The 25,205-nt window shown below is 35.4% G+C and overlaps 1 protein-coding gene across 1 annotated transcript in view; it reads left to right on the forward strand.

Moving 5' to 3' along the window:
- Positions 1–25,205, forward strand: part of VWA8 (von Willebrand factor A domain containing 8) — a 333,349-nt gene that overhangs the window by 72,756 nt on the left and 235,388 nt on the right. Inside the window, exons 10-12 of the mRNA XM_046028286.1 lie at positions 4,715–4,846; positions 6,909–7,043; positions 7,133–7,210. Coding sequence (XP_045884242.1) covers positions 4,715–4,846; positions 6,909–7,043; positions 7,133–7,210 — 345 coding nt within the window. The remainder of the gene's footprint in view (positions 1–4,714; positions 4,847–6,908; positions 7,044–7,132; positions 7,211–25,205) is intronic.

Here is a 25,205-nt window from a genome sequence, read left to right on the forward strand (position 1 = left end):
ATCATCTAAATTTCATTTTAGAGTCTTAAAAAAGGAAAGGGAATGATATTACTTAGATAAGATTAGAAAAAGTGGTTATCTTTTCTGCCTTAATAATGTATATAGCTAGTTAAGGAATAGTACTTCTTTTTCCAACTTCTTAGTAGATAAATAAGGGTGGGTAGAGAGCTTAAATTCATTCATCTGAACCTAAAGAACTTTCCTTTTGTACTATCATTACACATTGATACATACAACTAGATCAGAATGTTAAATCACTCTCCTTAAAAATGGTAGCAGTCTAGCGATTGGTATAATTTTTGTTATATGTCCTGGGACAGTCCATGTGGCCCATTGTTATTCTAAGTTTCTCTATTTTCTCAAGCTAATATTCACAGATGAACAAAATTTTATATGTCCTCAAATAATTGTGAATTTAGAGGTGAAAATTTAGGCAATATTCCTTTTTTTTTTAAAGGTTTCATTTATTTATTTGATAGATAGAGATCACAAGTAGTCAGAGAGGCAGGCAGAGTGAGAGGGGGAAGCAGGCTCCCCGCTGAGCAGAGAGCCTGATGCGGGGCTTGATCCCAGGACCCCGGGATCATGATCCAAGCCGAAGGCAGGGACTTTAACCCACTGAGCCACCCAGGTGCCCCAACGCACTATTCTTGAATTGGAAAAAAATACTGAACGAAGAGTTAGAAATACCTATTTTAATAGCAAATCAAGAATGTACATATGTACATATAATAACTTATCCTTGATATTAATTTTCTGACCTGCATTGTTATGGAAATTAATGGATAGTTGAGTATGAATTAGATATCCATTTGGATTCAGGAAAAATTATTACTGAAAATGCAGTCAGCTAAAATTAGGAAAACCTTTTTTTTTCTAAGCAAGCTATAAAAATAGCTAAAATGTCTTTCATTCCTTGGATAGTACTCATCATATGATGTTGATACTCTGAAAACATGTTTCTGTAGTCATAAAATCACTCCTAGTTTTTAGTTGACATCTTAAAGAAAATACTCTTCCTCTGAATTGCTATCCTTTGAGAATGGTATACTTTTCTTGCAGTGTAGTAACAAGTACATTTGTCTTCTAGTACCATGTCTTGGCTCTCAGTCCTTCTTAGGTAAGACTGAGTGGGTCTGTCTAATAGACTTGAAAACATGGGTATGGATCTGGAGGTGTTTTGATATCAAAGATAATACTTGAGAGTTTGTAAAGTACAGGTGTTAGTTGAATTGGTCACACGGATGGAAGAATCAAAGAGGAGCATATATGGTGAGAAGAAATCCTGCCTGAAGATTGAACACTGGAAGAGCCAACGTTTAAGGACTGGACAGTATGCCAAGAACCTTCAAATAAGACAGAGGAAGAGCAGTCAGAGCATACAGATGGTTTGTAGTCTGAAACCGGATGAGATTATTTTAAAAGTGAGCATAGAAAATACAAAAGTTCTACTCCTGAAGTACCCTGATGTGCACTGGTCAGGTAAATGAAGAAGAAGAACCTGCTGGAAAGACTGAGAAGGAAGGAGCAATAGAATAGGAGAAAGCTTATTTATTTATTTAGTCAGTTAGTTTGGCAAATAGGGTATTTACTGGTGAACTTAGCAGGAACAGTGCTCATGGAGTGGTGGGAACTCCAGCCAAGAAAAATCAGTGGGCTGAATAGTAAATCAGAAATGAGGAAAGGAGACAGTGATGATATACGACTTGTAAAATAAGTTTGATGGTGAGAAGCTGGGTCACTCAAGGATTATGTAGAATCAAGAAATGACTTTTTGTTTGTTTCTTGAAATGAGAAGACAAACATCTTCATAGGAAGAAGGGATGTAATCTGTGGAATACATGGAAAATATCTATGGAAATATGGTCTGGGAGAGACAGGAAAGGACGTTTCCAGAGCACCGTTGTGCCTTGGTTTGGAAAGATCGAAGAACATATTTTTCTATCCAGCATCTGGAATGATGGAGTTATCCTAACTGAGATGGAGAAAGCAGACTTCCAGTGGCTTTTCATTCACTCATAATTAAAGCAGAAGTCCTTTCTACAGAGATGGTGGGAAAAGAAGTGAGGATTGATGAAAATATAGACGATTTTGAGGATTAAAGGGAAAGGATTTCATTTGTTTGTTCATATAACAAACCTTTATTGATCACTGACTGTGTCCCATGTATGATTCTAGGTTCTGGAGGTTTGGAGTGAACCAAATAGATATATTTTAATTTTGCTGGTGGAGTTTATATTCTAGCAAAGAATGGAGGAGTATGTGCCTGAAGGCTCTGTGGTGGTTGGAGGAGGCAGGTAGATGACCTGCTGACACAGGAATGAATTGGTTCAGATGACTCCTAAGGGAGAGTAGTGTTAGTTTGTATTAGTTGCTGATTGGCTTTGGGAAGAAGCCTGGCAGAAACCAAGGGCTACATACTTGTTTGGTAGCCAGGAAATAAGGTATGGAGAATTTCTTTTTTAGTGCTCCACGGCCTAGAAAGAGGTATAAAGAAAATGAATACTTTGGAGGGACAGGATTGGGAGTTGTGAGGGTGAGTATGGAGGCCTTGCAGATCTACATATAATTAATATTTCCTTTTATTAAATTATATTTCACAGTTCAAATAACATAATCCCAAAGAAAGTGTATCAAAAAATACATGAGTATTGTTTGTTTAATTGACATTCCAGAATAGGAGCTACTCATTAATGTAAAATGGTAAAGTAAATGAACTTTGGTTTATTTGATGTTCTACTTCTTGCTAACATGTAGTCTGTGAGAATTATATATGTATTTTATTCCTCAGTTACCTTTTTGATTAACAGTCCTTTAAATTTCCTATGCCAGCAGATGGTAATTCATCTTGCAACTCGAGTTCTTTTACTATCTTAGGGTATTCTAGCCTACTATTTTGATTCTACTGAAATATTTTAGCTTGAATTATTTATAAGGACATAACCAGTTACAGCAAGTGGTTCAAGGCATTAGTGTTCCTTTCTGGAATACAAGTGTTCTGCAGTCAGTCCTTTATGAAGTTAGGCTGACATTATTATAGGTGGGATTAAAAACATGCCTTTAGGAGCACCTGGTTACTCAGTGGGTTAAAGCCTCTGCCTTCGGCTCAGGTCATGCTCCCAAGGTCCTGGGATCCAGCCCCACATCGGGCTCTCTGCTTGGCAGGGAGCCTACTTCCTCCTCTTTCTCTGCCTGTCTCTCTACCTACTTGAGATCTCTGTCTGTCAAATAAATAAATAAAATCTTAAAAAAAAAAAAGTGCTATGGTGAGTGCTGTGAAGTGTATAAACCTGGGGATTCACAGACCTGTACCCCTGGGGATAAAAATATATGTTTATAAAAAAATTAAAAAATAAAATAAAAAAATAAACTTTAACATTTGGTAAAAAACAAAACAAAACAAAAAACACGCCTTGAGCTAACATATTTCTTTTCTTAGAATTTAACAATTCTAAGTTCTAAATTCTAATGAATTTAATTACTTTAATTACTTGACTAAGGCCTTAACTCCATTGAACCTCCCTTAAAATACAGTGTAACTTTTTTTTGCATGAAATTAAATTGTCAATAATTGTTATTGTCTATAGCACAAAAGGAGCTCCTACCAAATTATGTGATACTCTGGGAATTTGCATGTATAAAAGGCATACTACATAAGACTTACATTTTTTAATGGTAGCACAAGCAGACAATTTTTCTTAGGTTTGGGTAAAGGAGTAAGTATTGTCCTAAGTACTTCTGACATCAAAAAGACTTGAATTGGGTTGTTTGGCTTAGAACATTGAGCTTGAAGATAATTTTCTTCCCCTAAATCTATTTTCTGGATTTGGGTCATTCTGCTGAGTAAGCAGTGGTCTGTTCTTGCGTTGAGGGTCAGTTCTTTCACTATAGTGCTAATGTTCTAAAACTAAGGTAGGATTTTGGCTGGGATGGGGACCATTTCTGCCTGTTAAATACTAAAAATGAGTTAAGCTTTTCATATTGAACATGCTGTTATTCTATGGCATAGGATTTAATTAATTTTCAATTACTATTCTCATTTTCCATAAATTTGTTTGTATTCTTTGTGTGCATTCTTTATATAACCAGCTGGAATGAGGACTATAACCAAGCGTTAGAGCATTGATAATTGGTCCATGTGGAGAAAGAATCAGTGGTCTTGGTGTTTTATATCCAGTTTGACCAATACTGAGAACATACACCAAAGCAGGCACTGTGCCAGATACTGTGGAAGACTGTTAGAATTTATTGTAATCAGTTAGGCTAACCACACAAGCAAAGAGCAGAATGGTGTCCAGGAAGTTCTGGCTTCATGAATTTTAGGCAACATTAACATCAGTTGATTTAAGAAGTCAACCAAAATAAGTCTTATTTTACTCTAACATGTTGTCAAGAGTCTCATCGTCCTTTCCAGGAAACTGGAACCTTTGATTAACAAGAAGTGTAGGCTGCAGACTGTTACCAATTCAGGAGTTCAGCGACTCCTTTTTCTGTCATTTAGTAAATTTTAGGAACTATTTGCGTATCACCTGAGTAATTGGCGTAAGGAGAATGGCATTTGTAAAAATAGGAAGAAAATTGTCATTAATTTTTTACCTCTACTTTTATACTGTAGAGTGAGTTTCAGTTCTAAATAAGATATCCAGAAGACTGGATATCCAGCACTAACACTAAAATAAAAAGTAAATCACACGATTTTCTTGTAATTTTGTAGCGCTTTGAACTCCAAGATTCAGAAAGCTCTGTGCTTCCTAAAGAGGTGGTGAGAGTGGAGAGGCTGATGGAGAGCCCTGCCCCCCAAGCTATCGTCACTGTCCGGATAGCAGACAAAGAGGTGACCATTCAGGTAACGGGTCAAGCTTTATACTTTCTAAGATGTTCTTTGTTCTGCCCATTTTTATGACCTAATAGGGTTTTTGATCTCCTTGTAAACCTCTGGTTCTGTAGGGTCACATCTGTGTATCTGTATCTCTATCTATCTGTGTCTCCACAGTCATGTATGTTTGTAAACTGGAAAAGTTCAGGAAAAACAGGGATAACCTTTCATCAAAAACCAAAGTTGACCTCTGGGAAAATCAAATCAAGTACTGAATAAAGCAATGTGTATTCCAAGCCCTTGGTAAGAAATAGTGTTTTCAAACATATTTTAGGAGCTAAGGAACACTCTTTTCAAATAAAATCATTCTTAGCTACATGCACTATTTAAAAGAGGAGCTATTCTAGTTGTGCAGTGTTTAGAAGAAGGGAAGGATATTTGGTCACAGAACTCCATCTGCTTGCTCTGCCTCCCTTTCTTGTGACCCTTTGAGGACCATGAGAACCCCAAAAGGTGATGAGAAACTGTCCCTAGAAAACACAGCATGAAAAACATAGACTTAAATGAATTGTAAGTGAATGTAGGAAAGAAAAATGCTTGCCTTATGTGCCAGCGCACACTTTAATTATAAACTTTCTATGTGCTTTAATGGGATATTATTAATACTTATTAATGTTGCTGTATTTATTCATTCATCAGATTGAACATTGATTATGTCTACTATAAGCCAGGCTCTGTATTAAGAATTATTAGTGCCCACTCTGTATTAGTCACTGTATTTGTCTCTTCACGTATGTTATGACACTAAATCCTCCAATGACCCTGGAGGCAAGTTTTATTAGGTCCATTTTATAGATTAGAAAGCTGAGATGTCAAGAGGGTAAACAATTCACCCATGGTCACCAGCTAAGAAATGTCATAGATGAGATTTCTAAACATGATCACTTTCATTACACTCTTCTGTCTCCTTCAGATGAATGACCTCACTAGGCTGATGGTCTCAATAGAGACAGATGAGTAAGGACTGTGTTAAATGTCTGTGGGGATATAGAATGACCTGAGTCTTGAGGGATGACATAGGAATTCTCTAGTAGTTCAGGAGTGGAAAGGTGATAGAACACTTTAGGCAGGTTAAACAATATGTCCAGAGGCATGAGATATGAGCAAGCTTTCATTATTTACTTCCCTTTGGTAATGGCTTTCTGACTTCATTGCCTTCAGTCTCTTCCAGTCCGCCTTCTTTTTTTTTTTTTTAAAGATTTTATTTATTTATTTGACAGACAGAGATCACAAGTAGGCAGAGAGAGAGAGAGAGAGGAGGAAGCAGGCTCCCTGCTGAGCAGAGAGCCTGGTGAGGGACTTGATCCTAGGACCCTGAGATCATGACCTGAGCTGGAGGCAGAGGCTTAACCCACTGAGCCACCCAGGCGCCCTCCATTCCGCCTTCTATGTTACCACCAGAATGATCTTTCCTAAACTCAAATCTGATCTTGTCGTTTTCAAACTTACAATTCTGCAGGGTTCGTGTTGTGTACAGTATGATTGAGTCCTGAGCAGAACAAGGAAATCTTCTCATTGTAGGGTCCTCAGGAGACTAATAAGGAGGACTTGGGAAACAAAAGAAGTAGGTGTGAGTGATAGGAAGAGAGATTTTAAGAACAGATGCTTCTGAGTGGTAAACTCAAAGTGGAAAAGGATTTGTAGACATGGATTTTAGAAATCAGGAGATCATTGGTGACTTTGGAGAGTCCCAGTAGACTGATTCTAAAATTCGGAATTTGGACAAAAACCTTCATTCTGAAGTAGTGATATTGTAAGTTATAAATAGCCTGAAAATGACATGATTCTTATGAAAATATTTGACAGCACTGGGCTTTAATTTTAGAGGGATGATTGATTTGGAGGGCTGATGGTAATGATCACATCTGTGAATGAGAAAGTTGTTGTTGCTTTATTGAAATATCAAAACCAGTATAGAATTGAATTGAGCAGGGAATTATTAGGGGCTTCTGAATGGCAGTTAATGTGCTTCCTTTTACTAATGCTTTGAGAAAAACATATGCATATTATATTTACTTCTCTTTAATTATAGGTGCCAGCTGGGACCAGGCCAGTAAATCAGCCTTGTGCATCAGACCATTTTATACAAACTTTAAGCCATAAACAACTACTGGCTGAGATGATGCAGTCTCACATGGTTAAGGACATATGTTTAATTGGAGGAAAAGTAAGAATAGCAGTTTCACTGCAGATTTCTCTTTGCTGGCTTTTGGATGTTTTGACTTTTCCCTTGAATGATTGTATTTCCATTTGTAGGGTTGTGGAAAAACGGTCATTGCTAAGAACTTTGCAGATAACTTAGGATACAATGTAGAACCCATCATGCTCTATCAGGTATGAGATTCATTGTTAGCACTTGGACTATGAACATACATATTTGGGCCATCAGTAGAACTTAATGAGTATTCTTCCTTGAGTTATGACCTGTTAATTTTGATATATATATAAATATAAATATATATATATGTATATATATAAATATATATAAATAACAACAATCAAATTGGGGTATAATGATAATTATTTGGAACTTTTGAAAGTGCATTCTAGGAGATCTCATGTACACAACATATCGGGGTCTGCTTTTCAAGAGAGATGCAATTTATCTGCATGTGCACACAAACACAACATGTTTAGTAGTAATTTGGAAATCTAAACAAAATGGCAGATAATTAGGTATTCATTGAGTGGACTATTTTTTATTGTGGAAAAATACATAAAATTTACCATTTTAATCATTTTTAAGTATACAGTTCACTGGAATAGGTGTTGTGTAACCATCACCACTATCTATTTTCAGAACTTTTTTTTTTCTTTCCTATATCTCCCTCTCCCTTTCACCCATTTTGTCCTTCCCTCCACCTCCTCCCCTCCGGCAACCACCAGTTTGTTCTCTGTGTTTACAGGTCTGTTTCTGCTTTTTGTTTGTTTATTCATTTTGTTTTTTAGATTCCACATGTAAGTGAAATCATATGGTATTTGTCTTTCTTTGTCTGACTTATTTCCAGAACTCTTGTAGTCCAAGTTCTATATTCATTAAACAATAACTTTCTACCCCACCACCCACCCCCACCCCAGACTCTGGTAACATCTGTATTACTTACAGTCCTCATGAATTTGCCTATTGTAGGTACCTCTTTTAAATAATATCATACACTTTTTGTCATTTTGTCTCTATTTTACTTAATATGATGTTTTCAAAGTTCATTCGTGTTATAGCATATATCAGAATTTTATTTCTTTTCATGGCTTAATAATGTTCTGTTGTATGGATAGACTACTTTTTGTTTATTCACATGTTGATGAAAGCTCTGGTTGTTTCCACCTTTTGATTATTGTGAATAATGCTACTGTAAACATTGGTGTATAAGTACCTATTTGAGTCCCCGCTTTTAGTTCTTTTAGGTATATACCTAGAAGTGGCATTGCTGAATCATATTGTAAACAGCTGTTAAACTGTTTTGCATAGAAGCAGCACCATTTTGTATTCCTACCAGCAGTGTGTGGAGTGGTAACTCCTTGTACTTTTGATTTGCTGATGACTGAGATTAGGTATCTTTTGATGTGTTTATTGGCTGTTGTATGTCTTATTTGGTAAAATGCTTATTCAAGTTCTTGCTTGTGTTTCAATTGGGTTATCTTTTTGTTGCTGAGTTGTAGGAGTTCTTTAAATATTCTGGATAATAATCCATTTTCAGTCATGATTTGCAGATATTTTCTCCCATTCTGTAGGTGTCTTTTTACTCTCTTCATACTATCCATTGATTCACAGAATTTTTAATTTTGACAAAGTCTGGTTTATCTTTTTGTTATTGTTGCCTGTGTTTTTGGTGTTATATACCATAAATCTTTGCCAAGTCCAACATCATGAATTTTCTCTCTGTTTTGTTCTAATGTTATAGTTTTAGGTTTCACGTTTAGGTCTTTGATGCCTTGGTCCATTTTGAATTAATTTTTGTATACAGTGAAAAGTAAGGGTCCAACTTCAAATCATTTGCATGTGAATATCCAATTTTTCCAGCACCATTTGTTGAAAAGTCTTTTCCTCATGGGATGGTCTTGGCATCCTTGTCAAAAATCAATTGACCATATATGCCAGAGTTTATTTCTGGGCTTTCTCTTCTATTCCCTTGGTCTGTCTGTCCTTATGTCAGTACCACCCTTTTTTGATTGCTATAGCTTTGTGGTAAGTTTTAAAGTCAGGAACTTTGAGACCCCAACTTTGTTTTCTTTTCCAGGATTGTTTTGGATATTCAGGGTTCCTTGAGTTTCTATTTGAATTTTAGGACAAGTTTTTCTATTTATGAAGAAAAGTGCTATTGAAATTTTGAGAGAGATTGTGCTGAATCTATAGATCACTTTGGATAATATTGTCATCTTAATATTAAGTCTTTCAATCTGTGAACATGAATGTCTTCTCAGATATTTGTCTTCTTTGATTTCAGAAATGTTTTATAGTTTTCAGTCCATGAGTCTTTTATCTTCTTGGTTAAATTTATTCCTAAGTATTTTTGAATAGATTATTTTTGTGAATGTACATGTTGTATGTAGTATGAAAAAAAGCGAACTTACAGTTGGTAATTAGAATTTTCTCGCATGTATTTGTAATGATACCTCCTAAGACATTTTTATCCTGCTAATTTATTGATTCTGTATTTTAGTCTTTGGGTGGTTATGATATCTTTTTACTTATAGTAGAGTCTCTGTTTCTATTCTTTGAACAATTTTTGAAGTGGATGTGATATTATTAACTTACATTTTAGGTTGTATTTTGCATTTTTAGTTTATTCTTTAGTTAAGCTTTCTTATTGTTACTGACACTAAATATACTGAACATTAAGATTGTTTTTATTTTTGAGAAATGACATTTAAACCAGTTACTTATTGTGACTTTGGGTTATAGAAAATGTTGGCAGTTCATATTTCAGAGTGTTGAGAAGATTCCTTTCTGTGCTGCTTTAGGTTACTTTGTGCCTATTGGTTGAATTGGTCAGAGTTCAAATAAAATCTATGAAGAAGCATATGATCCAAGTTTATGAAATCATGAAGAAAATAAAGGTGATGAGATTAAAATAGTAGTGATATCCTTGGTGTTGAGATATAAACATGTAGAGAAAAGAAAATAAATTTCTACACTGTACAGGAGGTGGCAAGTCTTGGAACCCACTGAAAATATATTTTGAAATGAGTTTCTATGAATTGACTGTAGACCTACTGGCTTTTTAAAGAGAATTAAGGAAATCGGGAGAGGGAGTTTATCTTAAACTTTAATGTATGGAAGATGCCGTGAAGAATACCCTGCCATCATATGAAGTCACTCCTCTTGATGTCTTTGCAGAGATCAGAAAGCAGATGGTTAGCTCAGTATGCTAGTTCATGTGCCTCTGCCCTTACATAGCTCATGTTAGAAGTGATCTGAAGATGGCATTTTATCTCCTCACCAAATGCTTAACTATCACCTTCCTAATTTCCAATGCAAATACTTTTCTACAAAATAATGGGGGGGGGCAAATCATTAATATGTTTGTCACGTTAGTTGAATTTTACTCTCATATTTTATTTTCCACTTAAAGTCAAGGATAAATACAAGCCTAATTTATTTCCCAGGTGCTACTGCGTTGAACTCATATGGAGAAGACCTTTTGAGGATGATACTTCTTTTCTCTATAACTCCAACCTAATTTATTATGATTATTCTAATTTATTTTTACTATTTTTCTAAAATTAGACACATTATTATTTTCTCCACATTAAAAAAAAAAACTCCCATTCTAATGAAAGCTGAAAATAATTTAGCTTTATAAATTTTTCCAGATAATATTGTTTCTGTATTAGGTTTCTGTAATCAGTTTATGGTGATTTGGTAGTGCTTAATTATCCTAAGATTATATGCTTGAGCTGTGAAAATTATGGTCACCTCATTCTGCTATTCATTAAAAAGAAGAACCAAGCAAGAGAGTATGTATGTATTCACCAATTCAAATCTCAGCTCCGCTGGAAAATTACCCAAAGTATCCTGCCAGTGAGAATGTTTTCTTTATATGTGAAAGAATTACTTTAAGAGGCCAAGAACAGATTTCTTATGTATTTTTGGAGAGTGACAGCAAGCTAATAAAAATACTATTTTAATGGTTTTTGGGGGGGTGTTGTTTGTTTTTTACTTTCTTGTTCAGTTTGTTGATTGATGCATAAACAAAGGTAGGAAAATTCTACCATTAAGGATTGGGGAAACTGGCACAGAGATAATTATGCAAATTAATTGCTTATTCTGGAAACCCCTTTTCCAATTTTGCTTTTCTGCTTATTAGTCTTTACAGAAGTATCTAGAAGAAAAGTGGTTTCTGAAAGCATAGACTTCAGAAAAGGATAAAGAAATAAAAATGTAGGTGAGGTTTGTTTCCCTCCCTCTCCATATAGCTTCTTTCCTGAACTGGATCAAAGCATAAATTAGGCACTGTATGGTCATTTGCAGTTTTGTAAACTGTTAATCACTTGGTTTTCATGATAGAAGCCAAGCTCCTGAGATCAAATGTAAGACCCTTTTTTGTTCACATTTTCATATTATTAGTAGAGCTCATTGATCTCTATGGGAGAGAGGAATGAATTTAATAGAATTAAAGATGGGTTTGGATTTTATAATAACATAATCCATATTAATGAAAAATTTCTGAAAGTTTGAGCCAACATAGAGAATTTAGTGGGAATAAGTAACTCAGCATCTGTTTTCCTAGAAGATGGGAGATTTCCCTGTTATTTGTACATGTATAAAGCTACACTTAATATGTGGGTTTTGCTTTATTTTTAGACTTGGCTATTTTTAGAACTGGATTTCATATGAAGAAAAAGAAAAACAGAGCCTTAACACAAATTTGTGGCAGTACATAAAATAAGTTTTATAATAGGTTATAAAAATCTTAAATCACTTGGCTCAAGTCTTAGGTCAGATTCTTTTAACTGGTTATTCTTTTTTTAGTGTTGAAGCCAGTGATTTCATAGTATTGAAGAAATCCAAGTTATTATTCTTTTCCTTCACAACCAGATAAGGGCCGGTTTCCAGATTTCTTTCCACACCATCATAAACAGCACCAGATCTGAGATATCTTTCTTTTGTTAAAGTACTAGTTGGATAAAAGCCAAGTCAACTCCAATAAAAATTTTTAGAACAAATAAGTTCATGGCACTTTTAATGAAAATAATCACTATCTAAAACATACTGAAATGTTAGAGTCATTTTTAATTTTTAGCTAAGTTTTTCTTCCTATAGCTAAACTCAAACCAAATCCTTTTTTCTATCTTCCATCTAATCTGCAATCTCTACTTCTTCCTGTTTATCCAAATACAGTGGAAAATATCCTCCTTTCATTCTCTCTCCTTTGTTGTTACTGCTCTATGTCTTGGATTTATTTACTCACTTTTTGCCTTTGCCTTGACTTTGTACTTTTCTCTCATCAAGATTTTAAGATAGCTGTATTCACTTAAATCATTAATATTCAACCTTGAGGCTGACTTTCTACATGATTCTGTGTAGCTCATCTTGTTTTCTTGATTCCTTATTTTGCTACCATCTGTCATCCTTCCTGTCTTCTTTGTATTCTTTCTTTTCCAACATAGACTAACCTTCATAAGGCTATCAGAGATTTTACTTACCTCAGCTCCTTCAAATTTCTTCTATTATAAAATTTATTTTTAATGAACAATATGTGTCATCATCACATAAGAACTTTAAAATGGTTGACTTGAGTAATCCTTTTCAACTCCCAGGATTACTAAAGCTCCCGTCTCATGTCTTCTTCAGATTCTCCTTTTTAATGACATGGCTTTGTCTCCTACCTCCTTTGAATAGAATGTGCTTTGAAATTTATTGCAGTCCATCAAGGTATAAAATTTAGTGCATGTAGACATTTAAAGATTAGCAGAATAAAATTTCCCTTCTAATTTGAAGGGATGTTTTTATTCAATATGATTCCATATTTCTTGCCTGTAATGTCAGAGTCATGCTACAAGGACCAATAACTAAATGTTGTTTGCATAATTTCATAGATAAGTTATCGTGCATTATGCTATTTATAATTACAAAATTATAAGTGTTATACATCATATGGAATAGTTACCTCAGTAAATTTCATCAGGGTACTAATAAGCAGGTGGCAGTTGCACACATAGGGAATTTTACAAATCAAATTGTAAAGCCACAAACTACAGCTGTACTCCACAAGCTGCTTCCGAAATATACTTTATTGGAAACAGAGTATAAATGACTCTATGTAAGATATCACCATTATTGGAAAAGGCAACTCAAGATTATGCTCAGCTAATTTTAAAGTGGCCATTGTGATTATTGCCTGTGTATATTAACACTTTATTACATTTCTTCATTTTAGAAATGAATAATGAATACAACTCATATACATCAAAATTGGTTTTAGGCACAGGTATAATTTCTTTCCTTAACTCATTTGTAAGATTTTCACATAGTGCTTGTGCTTTATTTTTATGTAAAAATGCCACAAGCTTTATTATCCATATTTTGCAGCTTCAAAGAAATGAAGTAATCACATCTCTAATTATTTGAATGCACACTTCATACCTCAAACACACGGGAAAGCTGTTTGTTTCATGTAGAAGTTATATAAAGAAGCAGTTTTAGAGTGCTAGCTAATTACTTCAATAAAAAGCCAGTCTCTGGTCACTTTAACAAGAAAAAATATCCATAAAACATATAATTTAAACAATAGGTTGAATCAGAAGATGTGGTCATGTAATGGGAGGATTCTGTGAACATTTCTAAAAACAATCTGTGGCTGTTATTTAGAACTGAATATATACTCTCTTCTTCTGGAGATTTAATTCACGATGTATTTAGAAAACAACTCTTTCGCTCATCTAGTTAGCCTGAACAGAGTGTTTATGCATATTCTGTTACTGTCTTCCTATTCCTTTTGTGGGCAATTAAGGGCTTTTTTTAAGGAGAGCCAAACAAATGGGTGATATTACTCTATAACAGGGTTGTGTGAACTCTTTCTTTAACGGGATGGATCATAAATATTTGGATTTTGTGGACCAAGTGGACCCTGTTGAAACAACTCAACTCTGCTCTTGCAGTAGAAAAGGAGCCACAGGCAATCCATGACTAAATGTATCTATGCTCTACCTTTTGGTGTTTTTTGTTTTTTTAAAAATATTAAATTAAATTTTTAATTATTTATTTGAGAGAGAGAGCAAACATGAGTAGGGGGAGAGGCAGAGGGCAAGAGATGAACAGACTTCCCACTGAGCAGGGAGCCAGATACACGGCTTGATCATGGGACCCTGAGATCATGACTTGAAGGAAGGTGGATGGATGCTTAACAGACTGAGCTACCCAGGCACCCCTTTGGTGTTTTTGTTTTTAATTCAGGTTTTTGTTTTTGTTTTTTAATTGAGGTGCAGTTCACATATAGTAAAATCATACAGTAAAATTTGTGTATATCACAAATGACAAACACATTTGGTTGTATAACCACTGCCACAATTGAGATAATAGGACAATTACATAAGCTTAAAAAATTCCCTTGTGCCTCTTTGTAGCCACTCCTCCCTGACATGGGTAACCACTCCTCCCTGACATGGGTAACCACTGATCAGTGTTCTCTCCCTATTTTGCCTTTTCTAGAATGGCATATAAATGGATTTAAACAGCCTTTTGAGTCTGGTTTCTTTCACTTACATAATGCATTTGAGATTCATCAGCACTGCTGCATGTTTCAGTAGTTTGTTCTTTTTAATTGCTGAGAATCCTATCACATTTTTAAAAAGATTTTATTTATTTATTTATTTGAGAGAGAGAGAAAGATTGAGAGAATGAGTTGGGGGAGGTGTAGAGGGAGAAGCAGACTCCCCACAGAGCAGGGAGCCTATCGTGGGACCGGATCCCAGGACCCTGGGATCATGACCTGAGCTGAAGGCAGAGACTTAACTGACTGAGCCACCCAGGTGCCCACCTTATCACATTTTTATTGGTGTTTATGTCAGTAATTCTGTGTGTTCCTGCTACCATAGCTTTACTTCTGGGGCTCAGTCCTTCTCACCTCAGTTATCAAATAACTTTCTCGGCTTTCCACCCGTGTCAAGTCTGGGTTTTTCCCAATCCATCGTTCCAACACTGAATTTTGTTCTTTCTAATTTTCCCCCTGCTTTAAGCCTTTGAATCACTTCTAATAATTTGGAAGCTAATATTCAGTTCTGTTACTTAGCACACTGCTTTTTTTTTTTTTTTTTTTTTTTTCCGGCCCCTGCAAACCTTCCTTAGCTGGGTTTGACGCTTCAACCCGTGCAACTAACATCCACCTTTTAACTCCAACCATACAGAATGGTTTGTGGTCTCCTCAGCATGACGGGCTGTGTGAGGCAGCCATACTTTCTTGTCTTGCTCATGCTGTATGAACCTCCTTCTTTGGGCCAGTTTGCTTACTCTTCACAGTTTAGCTTCACTGCTGCTGTCTCTGCGTTTTCTGGTAAGTTCCCAGTTTGATTTATATGTACTCCCTGTGTGTTTTACTGGCTCTTAAATCTCTGGTTCTATACTGTAATAATACTGTATTTCATGCAGGCCAGTATGCCATCAGTTGTAAGCCATGCCATTATTTTGTGTTCTACTAAGAAAGTCGTGCAGCAAATAAAATTAGGCTGTGACTTTATCAATTAGCATTTTTATTTTATTCTTACTGAAAGAACTCTTTTAGACTTAATTTAGATTATGTATCTCTTGTGCTTGCTGGAAAAAGAAAATATAAATGCAGTAAATGGTGGAAACATTTTTAAAACTTCTTTACTTTCAGTCTGACTCTTCTAAAGCACTTTTTGGTTCAGCTATAAAGGTTGTGTATGTGTTTCACATACTGTTCTCTGCATCTTCCATGCTTTGTCAAGAACAGAGTGCTCTTCCATTATTTCCAGGATATTCTTCCAAGCTGCTGATAGCCATTTGGGTTTTGATATTGTTCTTAACTTTAACAGAAGGGATTGACCGAAATGTTTTAAGGCAATAGCTTTGACTCATGTTCTTTTCCCAAGTGGTCTTTAATTTGTTGACCAAAACATGAATGGATTATAGATGCCCCTTTTGCCACAAGTAGATATACAAAACCAGGTTCAGACATGGGCAGAGAATAATTAGCTGACCAGCAGCTGTATGAAGATTCTGTCCGTTGAAGGTGCATCCTGATTTAAAAAGTGTGTATCTTGAAATTGATGAAATTTAGCTATTTGTCTCTCCCATCATTTGCAAACTCCTTGACGATAAGACAATGTGCTGTTTGACAGTCTATTCCTTTCGTGGCCATATAGTAGATGTCAAGATGAAAAAGCAAAACTTACAAATTCTATATGATCTGTGAATTTTGTAATAGAAAGTGTAAACTAACTAAGGGCAGATACCTTTTCAAAAGCGATCTTTCTCATTCTTCCTCATTGTATTTGCATATTATTCCCTCATATCTAGCCAATGCCCTATATACAGATAATTGGTTTTATTCCCAATATTTTATAATCACACACGAAGTTGCAGTGAATAACCTTGTGCATATGTGTTTTTTTGTTATTAGAAGTGTATCTTTTTTTTTAAGATTTTATTTATTTATTTATTTATATATATATATATTTTTAAGATTTTATTTATTTATTTGACAGAGAGAGATCACAAGTAGACAGAGAGGCAGGCAGAGAGAGAGAGAGGGAAGCAGGCTCGCTGCTGAGCAGAGAGCCTGATGCGGGACTCGATCCCAGGACCCTGAGATCATGACCTGAGCCGAAGGCAGCGGCTTAACCCACTGAGCCACCCAGGCGCCCAAGATTTTATTTATTGATTTGAGAGAGAGAGAATGAGAGAGAGAGAAAGAGCATGAGAAGTGCGAGAGTCAGAGGGAGAAGCAGACTCCCTGCTGAGCAGGGAGCCCGATGTGGGACTTGATCCTGGGACTCCAGGATCATGGCCTGAGCCGAAGGCAGTCGCTTAGCCAACTGAGCCACCCAGGTATCCCTAGAAGTAAATCTTCAGTATTAATTCCTGTAAGTGGAATTATGAGGTCAATAGATAAATGCATGGGTAGTTTTGTTAGGAATTGCCAAATCTTCCTCTATAAATATGATACCATTTTGCTTTCCCATCAGCAATGCCGACAGACAGAGCTACCAAGCTTTTTAATAGTTGCAAGTTCGATACTTCAAAATGGTATCTAAGGAGTAGTTTTAATTTGTATTTCTTATATTAGGAGAGAATTGAAAATAATTTTTCTTTCTTTCTTTTTTTAGACTGACTTTATTTATTTGCCAGAGAGAGAGAGTGAGAGCACACAAGCAGGGGGAGCAGCAGGCAAAGGGAGAAGCAGGCTCCCCGCTGAGCAGGGAGCCTGATGTGGGACTCGATCCCCAGACCCTGGGATCATGACCTGAGTGGAAGGCAGACACTTAACCGACTGAGCCACCCAATGTATCCCTGAAAATTATTTCTAATTTTAAGGGACATTATATCATGTCTTTTCTTACTAAATTACCTATTCTTTTTTTTTTTTTTTTTGCCCATTTTTCTATTGAGTGGCCTTTTTTCCTTTTTGTTTTTGAATTATTAATATGTTAGCCATTTTGCTTTTTGTCTGTGATATATGCTACATGTATTTTCTCTCAGGTCAGTTGTCCTTTGGCTTTATTTTTCTTTGCCTCATAATAGATGTATTAATATTTTGTTCTATTGCATCTAGGTTTTGAGTCATGGGTAGAAAGTCTTTCCTTATACCCAGGTTATGAAGGAATTCATCCATGTCTTTGTCAGCTTCTTGATTGGACTCTTTCCAGTCCTCACACATAGTGCCTTCTGTTTTAGAGCCAGCAGCAGAGCACTGAGTCCTTCTCAGGCTGTCCTCTCTCCCTCTACAACCCCAGCTGGGAAAGGCCCTACAGCTTCATGGACTCATGTCATAAGATTGGGCCTGCATGTGTAATCAAGGATGATCTCCTCTTCTCAAGGCGCTTCATTTAGTCATATCTGCAAAGTTCCATTTGTCATGTGGAGTAACATATTCACAGACTCTCAGACATCTTTGTGTAGGGGCATTATTCTGCCTACCACCCTGACCATGTTAGAAGATCACATCACTGAAGGTATTGCCATTCATGGTATTTGAGTTATGAATATAGCACACCTGCATCAGCCAATAGACTTTTCATATCCTTAGTGATTCTCTCTAGCTGTAAGCACCCAACTTCAACATTATATTTTTTGGTGTAGTTGTGACCGTTTATTTGTTGAAGTTATGTAGTATTTTGTATTCCTTGTACTAAAGATTAGGCATTGTCCTATATTTTTATTTGAAATTATGTGTGGAGGTGCATTGTATTACCTGTGGATTTTTTCAAGCTTATAAAGCAAATGTTTGAAGGTATTGTTTATAAAATAGGGATATTAGGCCCAGCAGAATTGAGAACCAGTGGGCTAGACCACAGCACCAGGCTTGGCAAGAAGTAGATATTCACGGAAATATGCACCATCTTAGAGGCTTAGGAAACCTAAAAATATTTCAAGTGGAATGGCTTTTATTTTTATGTATGTCAGGGATAGGTGTGATTTTTCAGACATTGTTCTCATTCTTCCCATAAAAACATTTAAGAGCTTTTTTATTTATAGTGTTCTGTAATGTAGAAAAAGTGAGAGAATTATTTAGATCAACTCCTGATTTCTGAGAACAAGTTCTTATAGGATAAAGCAGGAGACTCTATTTTGAGACAAATTCATTTCAGTTCTGGAATTATAATTTTCTATGTATTTCTGTGTTTTTCCAAAGTAAAATTTTGTGATGATTTAATAATCTCTTTCTGTAGCCTCTTTGAAGTGATCAAAGTGATTTACCAAAACTTAACCGACTAGTTACTCTAAAATATGCCAGTAAAGTGGAATTTCCTGACTTTCAAAATTAAGGATGAGAAAGGTTAAGTGCCAGAGTTTATACCTCAAATTACCCAAAGCTTGTACAATAGTTTCTAGCTTATTCATTTTCAAGCCTTTTTTTTTTTTTTTTTTGCCTGCTAGCTTGTACATCTTTAAAAACAATAAGCAGCAGACAATGAGGCTGACTCTGAGATAAGAGGGAACTGGGTTGAGGCCTTACACTACCATCTGTTTTTATTTGGAATGCTTTCCCTCACATTAGCTTGATTTGCTTTGGCATGCCAGTGTTGTCACATCAGTTTGTTTTTCAGTATTGGTCTGTTTTTCTACTTGCTAGCTTTTTAAAAACAACATAAGGAATGGAGGAATTTCAAAAAATCCATGGTTGTCTTCAGCTGATAGAACTCCATCTCAACATTGTGTTTTATAACCGAAACGTTGTAAAATGCATCTTAGGTTCTCATTTTGACAGAGACACAGTCCAAAGTTGCATGTAATGACACTTGCGGTATTTAAGCTCACAATTAAAACTACTCGGAGTGTGTATATGACAGGACATAGCACAAAGTTATGTATTGAAAAGGCAAGATATTGGCTGGTTTAACTTGATAATCCTTTCAACTTCTATATTGTAAAAAATGCAAAGTATGCCTTAAAGTTTAACTGTGCAATTATAGAGGTTCATTTCGAAGGAAGAGTCTTAATGTTACACAAATTTGCTATTTAAAAGGCCATAGGTTTTACATTTGCTTTTTAAAAAAATATCAAAATTTGATATTCACATCTTTTATAATTTTTTTGAACTACACTGGACTCCTTATTTACTTGAAACCGTGTACTTCTTAAGTAATAGACAAAATCTTTTGTGTTGTCTTAACAAATTTAGTTATCATGAGGTATTTATTAGATTTCTAAAAACACAGTAGGAGGCCTCTGGGCATGTGTATAAAAATAAACATTACGATAAAACCAAATCCATTAGTCCAGGGAAGAAAACAAGTGACCAAGGAATCCTACCAAATAAGGAACTCTAGCCTGAAAGGTACTTCATTTACCATTCTTGGTGATCCAAAAACATGGCATCTGTAAGCTTGAGGAGGTGAGGATTTGCAAATTTGGGGATTCTCTGTGGAGTACCTCCGAATTTAAGGACACTGTGTAATGAAGTCCAGTACTGTTGGTAGGAACACGTCATTACGCTTGATTATCTCTGTTAGTCAGTACTTTTGTTTTAAATGTAGTTTGCAGTAATTTTGATTAGGGGTCCTGGGGCAATTTTTTTTCTTTTTAATTTTTTAATTTGAGTATAGTTGACACAATGTTACATAGTTTCAGGTGTACAACATAGTGATTCAACTTTTCTATGTGTTATGCTATGTTCACCACAAGTATAATTGCCATTTGTCACCCTACAATACTATTACAACATTACTGACTATATTCCCTATGGTACTACTAATTTCTGGGTATTCATTTTGTATCCTGCAACTTTACTGAATTCATTTATCACTTCTAATAGTTTTCTGGTGGAGTCTTTTGGGTTTTCTATATATAGGATCATTTTATCTGCAGATAATGACAGTTTAACTTCTTTATCAATATGGATGCCTCTTACTTCTTTTTCTTGTCTGAGTGCTATAGCTTCAACTTCCAGTACTATGCAGAATGAAAGTGGTGAGAGTGGGAATCCTTGTCTCATTCCCAATCTTAGAGGAAAGCGCTCAGTTTTTCACCATTGAGCACAATGTTTGTGGTGAGTTTTTCATATACGGTCTTTATTATGTTGAGGTATATTCCCTCTAAACCTACTTTTTTGAGAGTTTTTATCATGAACAAATGTTGAATTTTGTCAAATGCTTTTTCTGCATCTATTGAGATGATCATAATTTTTATCCTTCATTTTGTTAATGTGGTGTATCATGTGGATTGATTTGTAAATATTAAGCTATCCTTGCATCCTTGGAATAAATTCCACTTGATCACGGTGAGTGATCCATTGAATATATTGTTGGATATTGGCCTGTGGTTTTCCCTTTTGTGGTGTCTTTGTCTGGTTTTGGTGTCAGGGTAATTTTAGCATCATAGAACGTATTTAGAAGCTTTCCTTCCTCTTCCATTTTTCGGAATAGTTTGAGAAGGATGGGTACTAACTCTTCTTCAAACGTTTGGTAGAATTCACCTATGAATACATGTAGTCCTAGATTATTACTTTTTGGTAGCTCTTTGATTACCAGTTCAATTTTGTTACTAGTAATTGGTCTGTTCAGATTTTCTACTTCTTCCTGATTCAGTTTTGGAAGATTGTGTTTCTAAGAATTTATTCATTTCTTCTGTGTTGTCCAATTTGTTGACATATAATTTTTCATAGTATTTTACTATAATCCTTTCTGTGGTGTCAGTTGTTAGTTCTCTTTTTATTTGGGTTCTTTCTCTTTTTTTCTTGATGAGTCTAGCTAAGGGTTTCGTTGTTGTTGGTTTTTTTTTCTATTTTTATTTATTTATTTTTGGTTTCTGTGTCATTTGTTTCTGATCTAATCATTATTATCTTTTTCCTTCTACTCACCATGGGTTGGTTTGTTCTTCTTTTTCTAGCTCATTTAGGTGTGAAAAGTTAGATTGTTTATTTGAACTTTTTCTTGTTCCTTGAGATAAGTCCATATTGCTATATAGTTCCCTCTTAGGACTGGTTTTGGTAATTTTGGACCATTGTATGTATGTCATTTGTCTCCATGTATTTTTTTTTTTTAGCTCTTCTTTGATTTCTTCATTGATCCATTGGTTATTTAATATTTTCTAGCCTCCACATGCTTGTGTGCGTGTTTTGTTTTGTTTTTTTTTTCCCCAGTTTTTTTCTTGTGATTGATTTCTAGTCTCCTACCATTGTGGTCAGAAAAGATGCATGGTATGGTTTCAGTATTCCTACCTATATCGAGACTTGTTTTATGGCCTAACGTGTGATATGTTCTGGAGAATGTCAAGAACGTGCTCTTGAAAGGAATGTGTCATCTGTTGTTTTGGGTGGAATGTTCTTTATGTATCTTTTAAGCTCATTTGGTCTAATGTGCCATTCAAAGACACTGTTTCCTTATTGACTTTCCTTACATCCATTGGTGTAAGTTGGGTGTCAAGTCCCCTACTATTATTGTATTGCCATTAATTTCTCCCTCTGTATTTAGTAATATTTGTTTGATGTATTCAGGTCCTCCAGTGTTGGATGGAGAGATATTTACAATTGTTGTATCCTCTTGTTGGAGTGATCCCTTTATCATTTTGTAATGCCCTTCTTTATCTCTTGTTACAGTCTTTGTTTTAAAATCTGTTTTGTCTAAGTATTGCTACCCTCGCTTTATTTTTATTTTCTTTCATGTCCATTTGCATGGTAAATATTTTATATTCCTTTTCTTTCATTTTGTATGTTTCTTCATGTCTGAGGTGAGTTTCCTGTAGACAGTATATAGATGGGTCTTTTTTTTTTTTTAAATCTGTTATGTCACCCTGTGTCTTTTGATTGGAGCATTTAGGCCATTTATGTTTAAAGTAGCTATGGATAAGTATGTACTTTTTCCATTTTGTTCATGGTTTTCTGGTCATTTTTTTAGTCCTTTGTTCCTTTCTTCCACTCTTTCTTTGTGATTGACAATTTCTGTAGTATGGCTTTTGGATTTCTTATTTACTTATTTATTTATTTTGGTATATATTATACTTTTGGGGTTATGGTTACCATGAGGTTCATTTATAACATCCTAAATATATAGCAGTCTGTGTTAAGTAGATAGACATTTAAGCTCAAATACATTTTAAAAACACCCTTTTTTATTCCTTCCTCCATGTTTCATGTATTTTCTGTTATACTTTATATCTTTTTATTCATAATATTCTTATGAAAATTAATTATAGCCACTTATTTTAACCTTTAAGTCCTTAGGGCAATCTTTTAAGGGGCCTCAGGATTTTGTAGTCATCAAAGATCATGGCAAGAATGAGTTTGCTAGAGGTTAATGAGATTGGTGATGATGTTATATATCTATATTCTTTTTATGAGGAGTGTGTCAAAAAAGAAAAGAAAGAAGGATATAATTTAGATTTGATTTTGAAATTCACAATTTTTATATGTACGGTGTATTTTGCAAACATATTTTATTCTTGGAAATAAAAAGTAAATACATCCTCTCAGCTTTATTGTCTAGTTGCCTTTGGTGATTCTGAAATGCTTCAGTTTTCTATTTTTACCCTGTTAAAAAAATACAACTACTCAGGATCCAAACCACTTTCTGAATGTGTAGAACTTTGTTGCTGATTTACAAGCCATCTTGTAGGAGAAATAGGACTTTCTGAGGTATTTGAAATGAAAGCCATTTAACAAAACCATAGAGACAGTCAAAAAGGACAGCAGGGCACCTGGGTGGCTCAGTCTGTTAAGCATCTGCCTTCAACTCGGGTCATGATCCCAGGGTCCTGGGATTGAGTTCCGCATTGGGGTCCCGCTTGGCGGGGAGTCTGCTTCTGCCTCTGCCCCTCTCCCTTACTTGTGTGCATGCTCTCTCTCTCTCTCTCAAAAATAAATAAATAAAATCTTTTTTAAAAAACGAAAAAGGACAACAAAGGGAAAGGTATTCTTTGACAGAGTTCATTTAGTGCTTCTGCACCATGTTTATCTGTTCCACTGCTGTATCCTCAGCACCTGGAACAGTTACTTGAATGCAATAAGCAGTCAGTATATGAAGAAGTGGATAAAAATTCTGAAACATGTACATTATTTTTAAAGGACCAGCTAAAATCTGACCTTTGCCAACTTTTCTTTACTAATCCCTACCTATTTTCATATTATCTTTTCTTTAAATCCTGAAACAAGAATTCCTTGTCATAGAGCATTGTCACTTGTCTTCTATTAATGTCTTGGACTGTTAACTTAGATTTATTGTTAAATTTCAATGTATTTGTATTTTTTTCTTCATTCGGTTCTGATTCAGCTGTTATTTATCAAATACCCACTAGGTGCCAGACATCTCATTTAATTCTAAAGTTGTTTTCCTCACATCATCCATTTATCGTATTACAAGGATGTGGCAGATTTAGATTGAAACACTGCTTTCCTCATACTGTAGCTGCTACTTCCACGTTGGCTGACCAGAAGGGGTTTTAGTGTGACTAAATAAGTCAAATGCCGTATCTGTTTCAGGTGTCTTTACTGAATATTGAACTGCTTATTAGTACTTATGACAACCTTGATTTTTATATCTTGTTACTTGCTTCTTAAAAATTTGTTTTAAGATTTTATTTATTTATTTGACACAGAGAGAGATCACAAGTAGACAGAGAGGCAGGCAGAGAGAGGGGGGGAAGCAGGCTCCCTGCCGATCAGAGAGCCCAATGTGGACCCTGAGCCCAGGACCCTGAGACCATGACCTGAGCCGAAGGCAGAGGCTTAACCCTCTGAGCCACCCAGGCGCCCCTTGTTACTTGCTTGTAAAAATTAATTTAATGTAAGGCAAATATCATTCCAAATATTTAAGCTAGAATTGATTGCAACTTTCCCTCGTGTTCTAATAGAATCATACCCTTGTGATAAAATGCAGCCATTTGCTGTACCATCTGAATTAATGTGGTTCTTCAGTTTGTGTGTTGCTGGGGTTCTGCTCGGTAATATTTCTGCTTTTTCCCTTTCTTTTGGAAAGTCTTTTCGCCCTCTTTCATAGACTTCGTTGTTTGTGAACATTTCTACACAAGCTTTAATAAGTTGGCTTATTCTTAAAATAATATTATCCTTAGGTTGTGGTTTTTGTTGTGGGCAATAGAGTCCATCCTGGCTCTCTAGTACTGAGAGGTACTTAGCACTGGGTATTAGGTAGCTTTCAGAATTTCTGGGAGAGACAGGGAACGGTGTTTAGACTTTACCCAGTTAGGAATGACAGAGTGAGAGAGCTTCAGCCATGAAGCCATGGCTGTCCTAGAATAGGTTGCCTGAAGCTGGCTGCCACCTCCCTCTCATTGCTCACTGCTACTTTTTTTCAGTTCCCAGTTGCGTGCATGTGCGAATGCTTGGTAGAACCTGGGTTATCCACAGAATTTTAGTTGCAAAGCATCTAAGAAATGTTTCTTATTTTCTAGCCTCTGTAGTATAGGAAGGTTAGAAGGGTGTTTGGTTGTGTATCTTCACTGAATACATAGGACATTTTCTGTACATATACTGACCTTGACTTATGTTTTATTTTGCAACTTTATTAAGATGTTCTTTTGTTGGATCAGTTGTTAGTGAGACAGTGGATTTGACTTCTGGTTAGCTTTGGTAAGAAGAATTTTGTTCTTAGAATTCTTAGAAAAAGTGTTCTTAGAATAAGTGTTTAAGCAGAGCAGATAATCTTGACTAGATCCCATTGGTTATAATGAAGAGAGCTACAAGTGATCCAAAAG

This window comes from Meles meles, chromosome 14 (genome assembly GCF_922984935.1).
Source record: "Meles meles chromosome 14, mMelMel3.1 paternal haplotype, whole genome shotgun sequence".
Lineage (NCBI taxonomy): Eukaryota > Metazoa > Chordata > Mammalia > Carnivora > Mustelidae > Meles > Meles meles.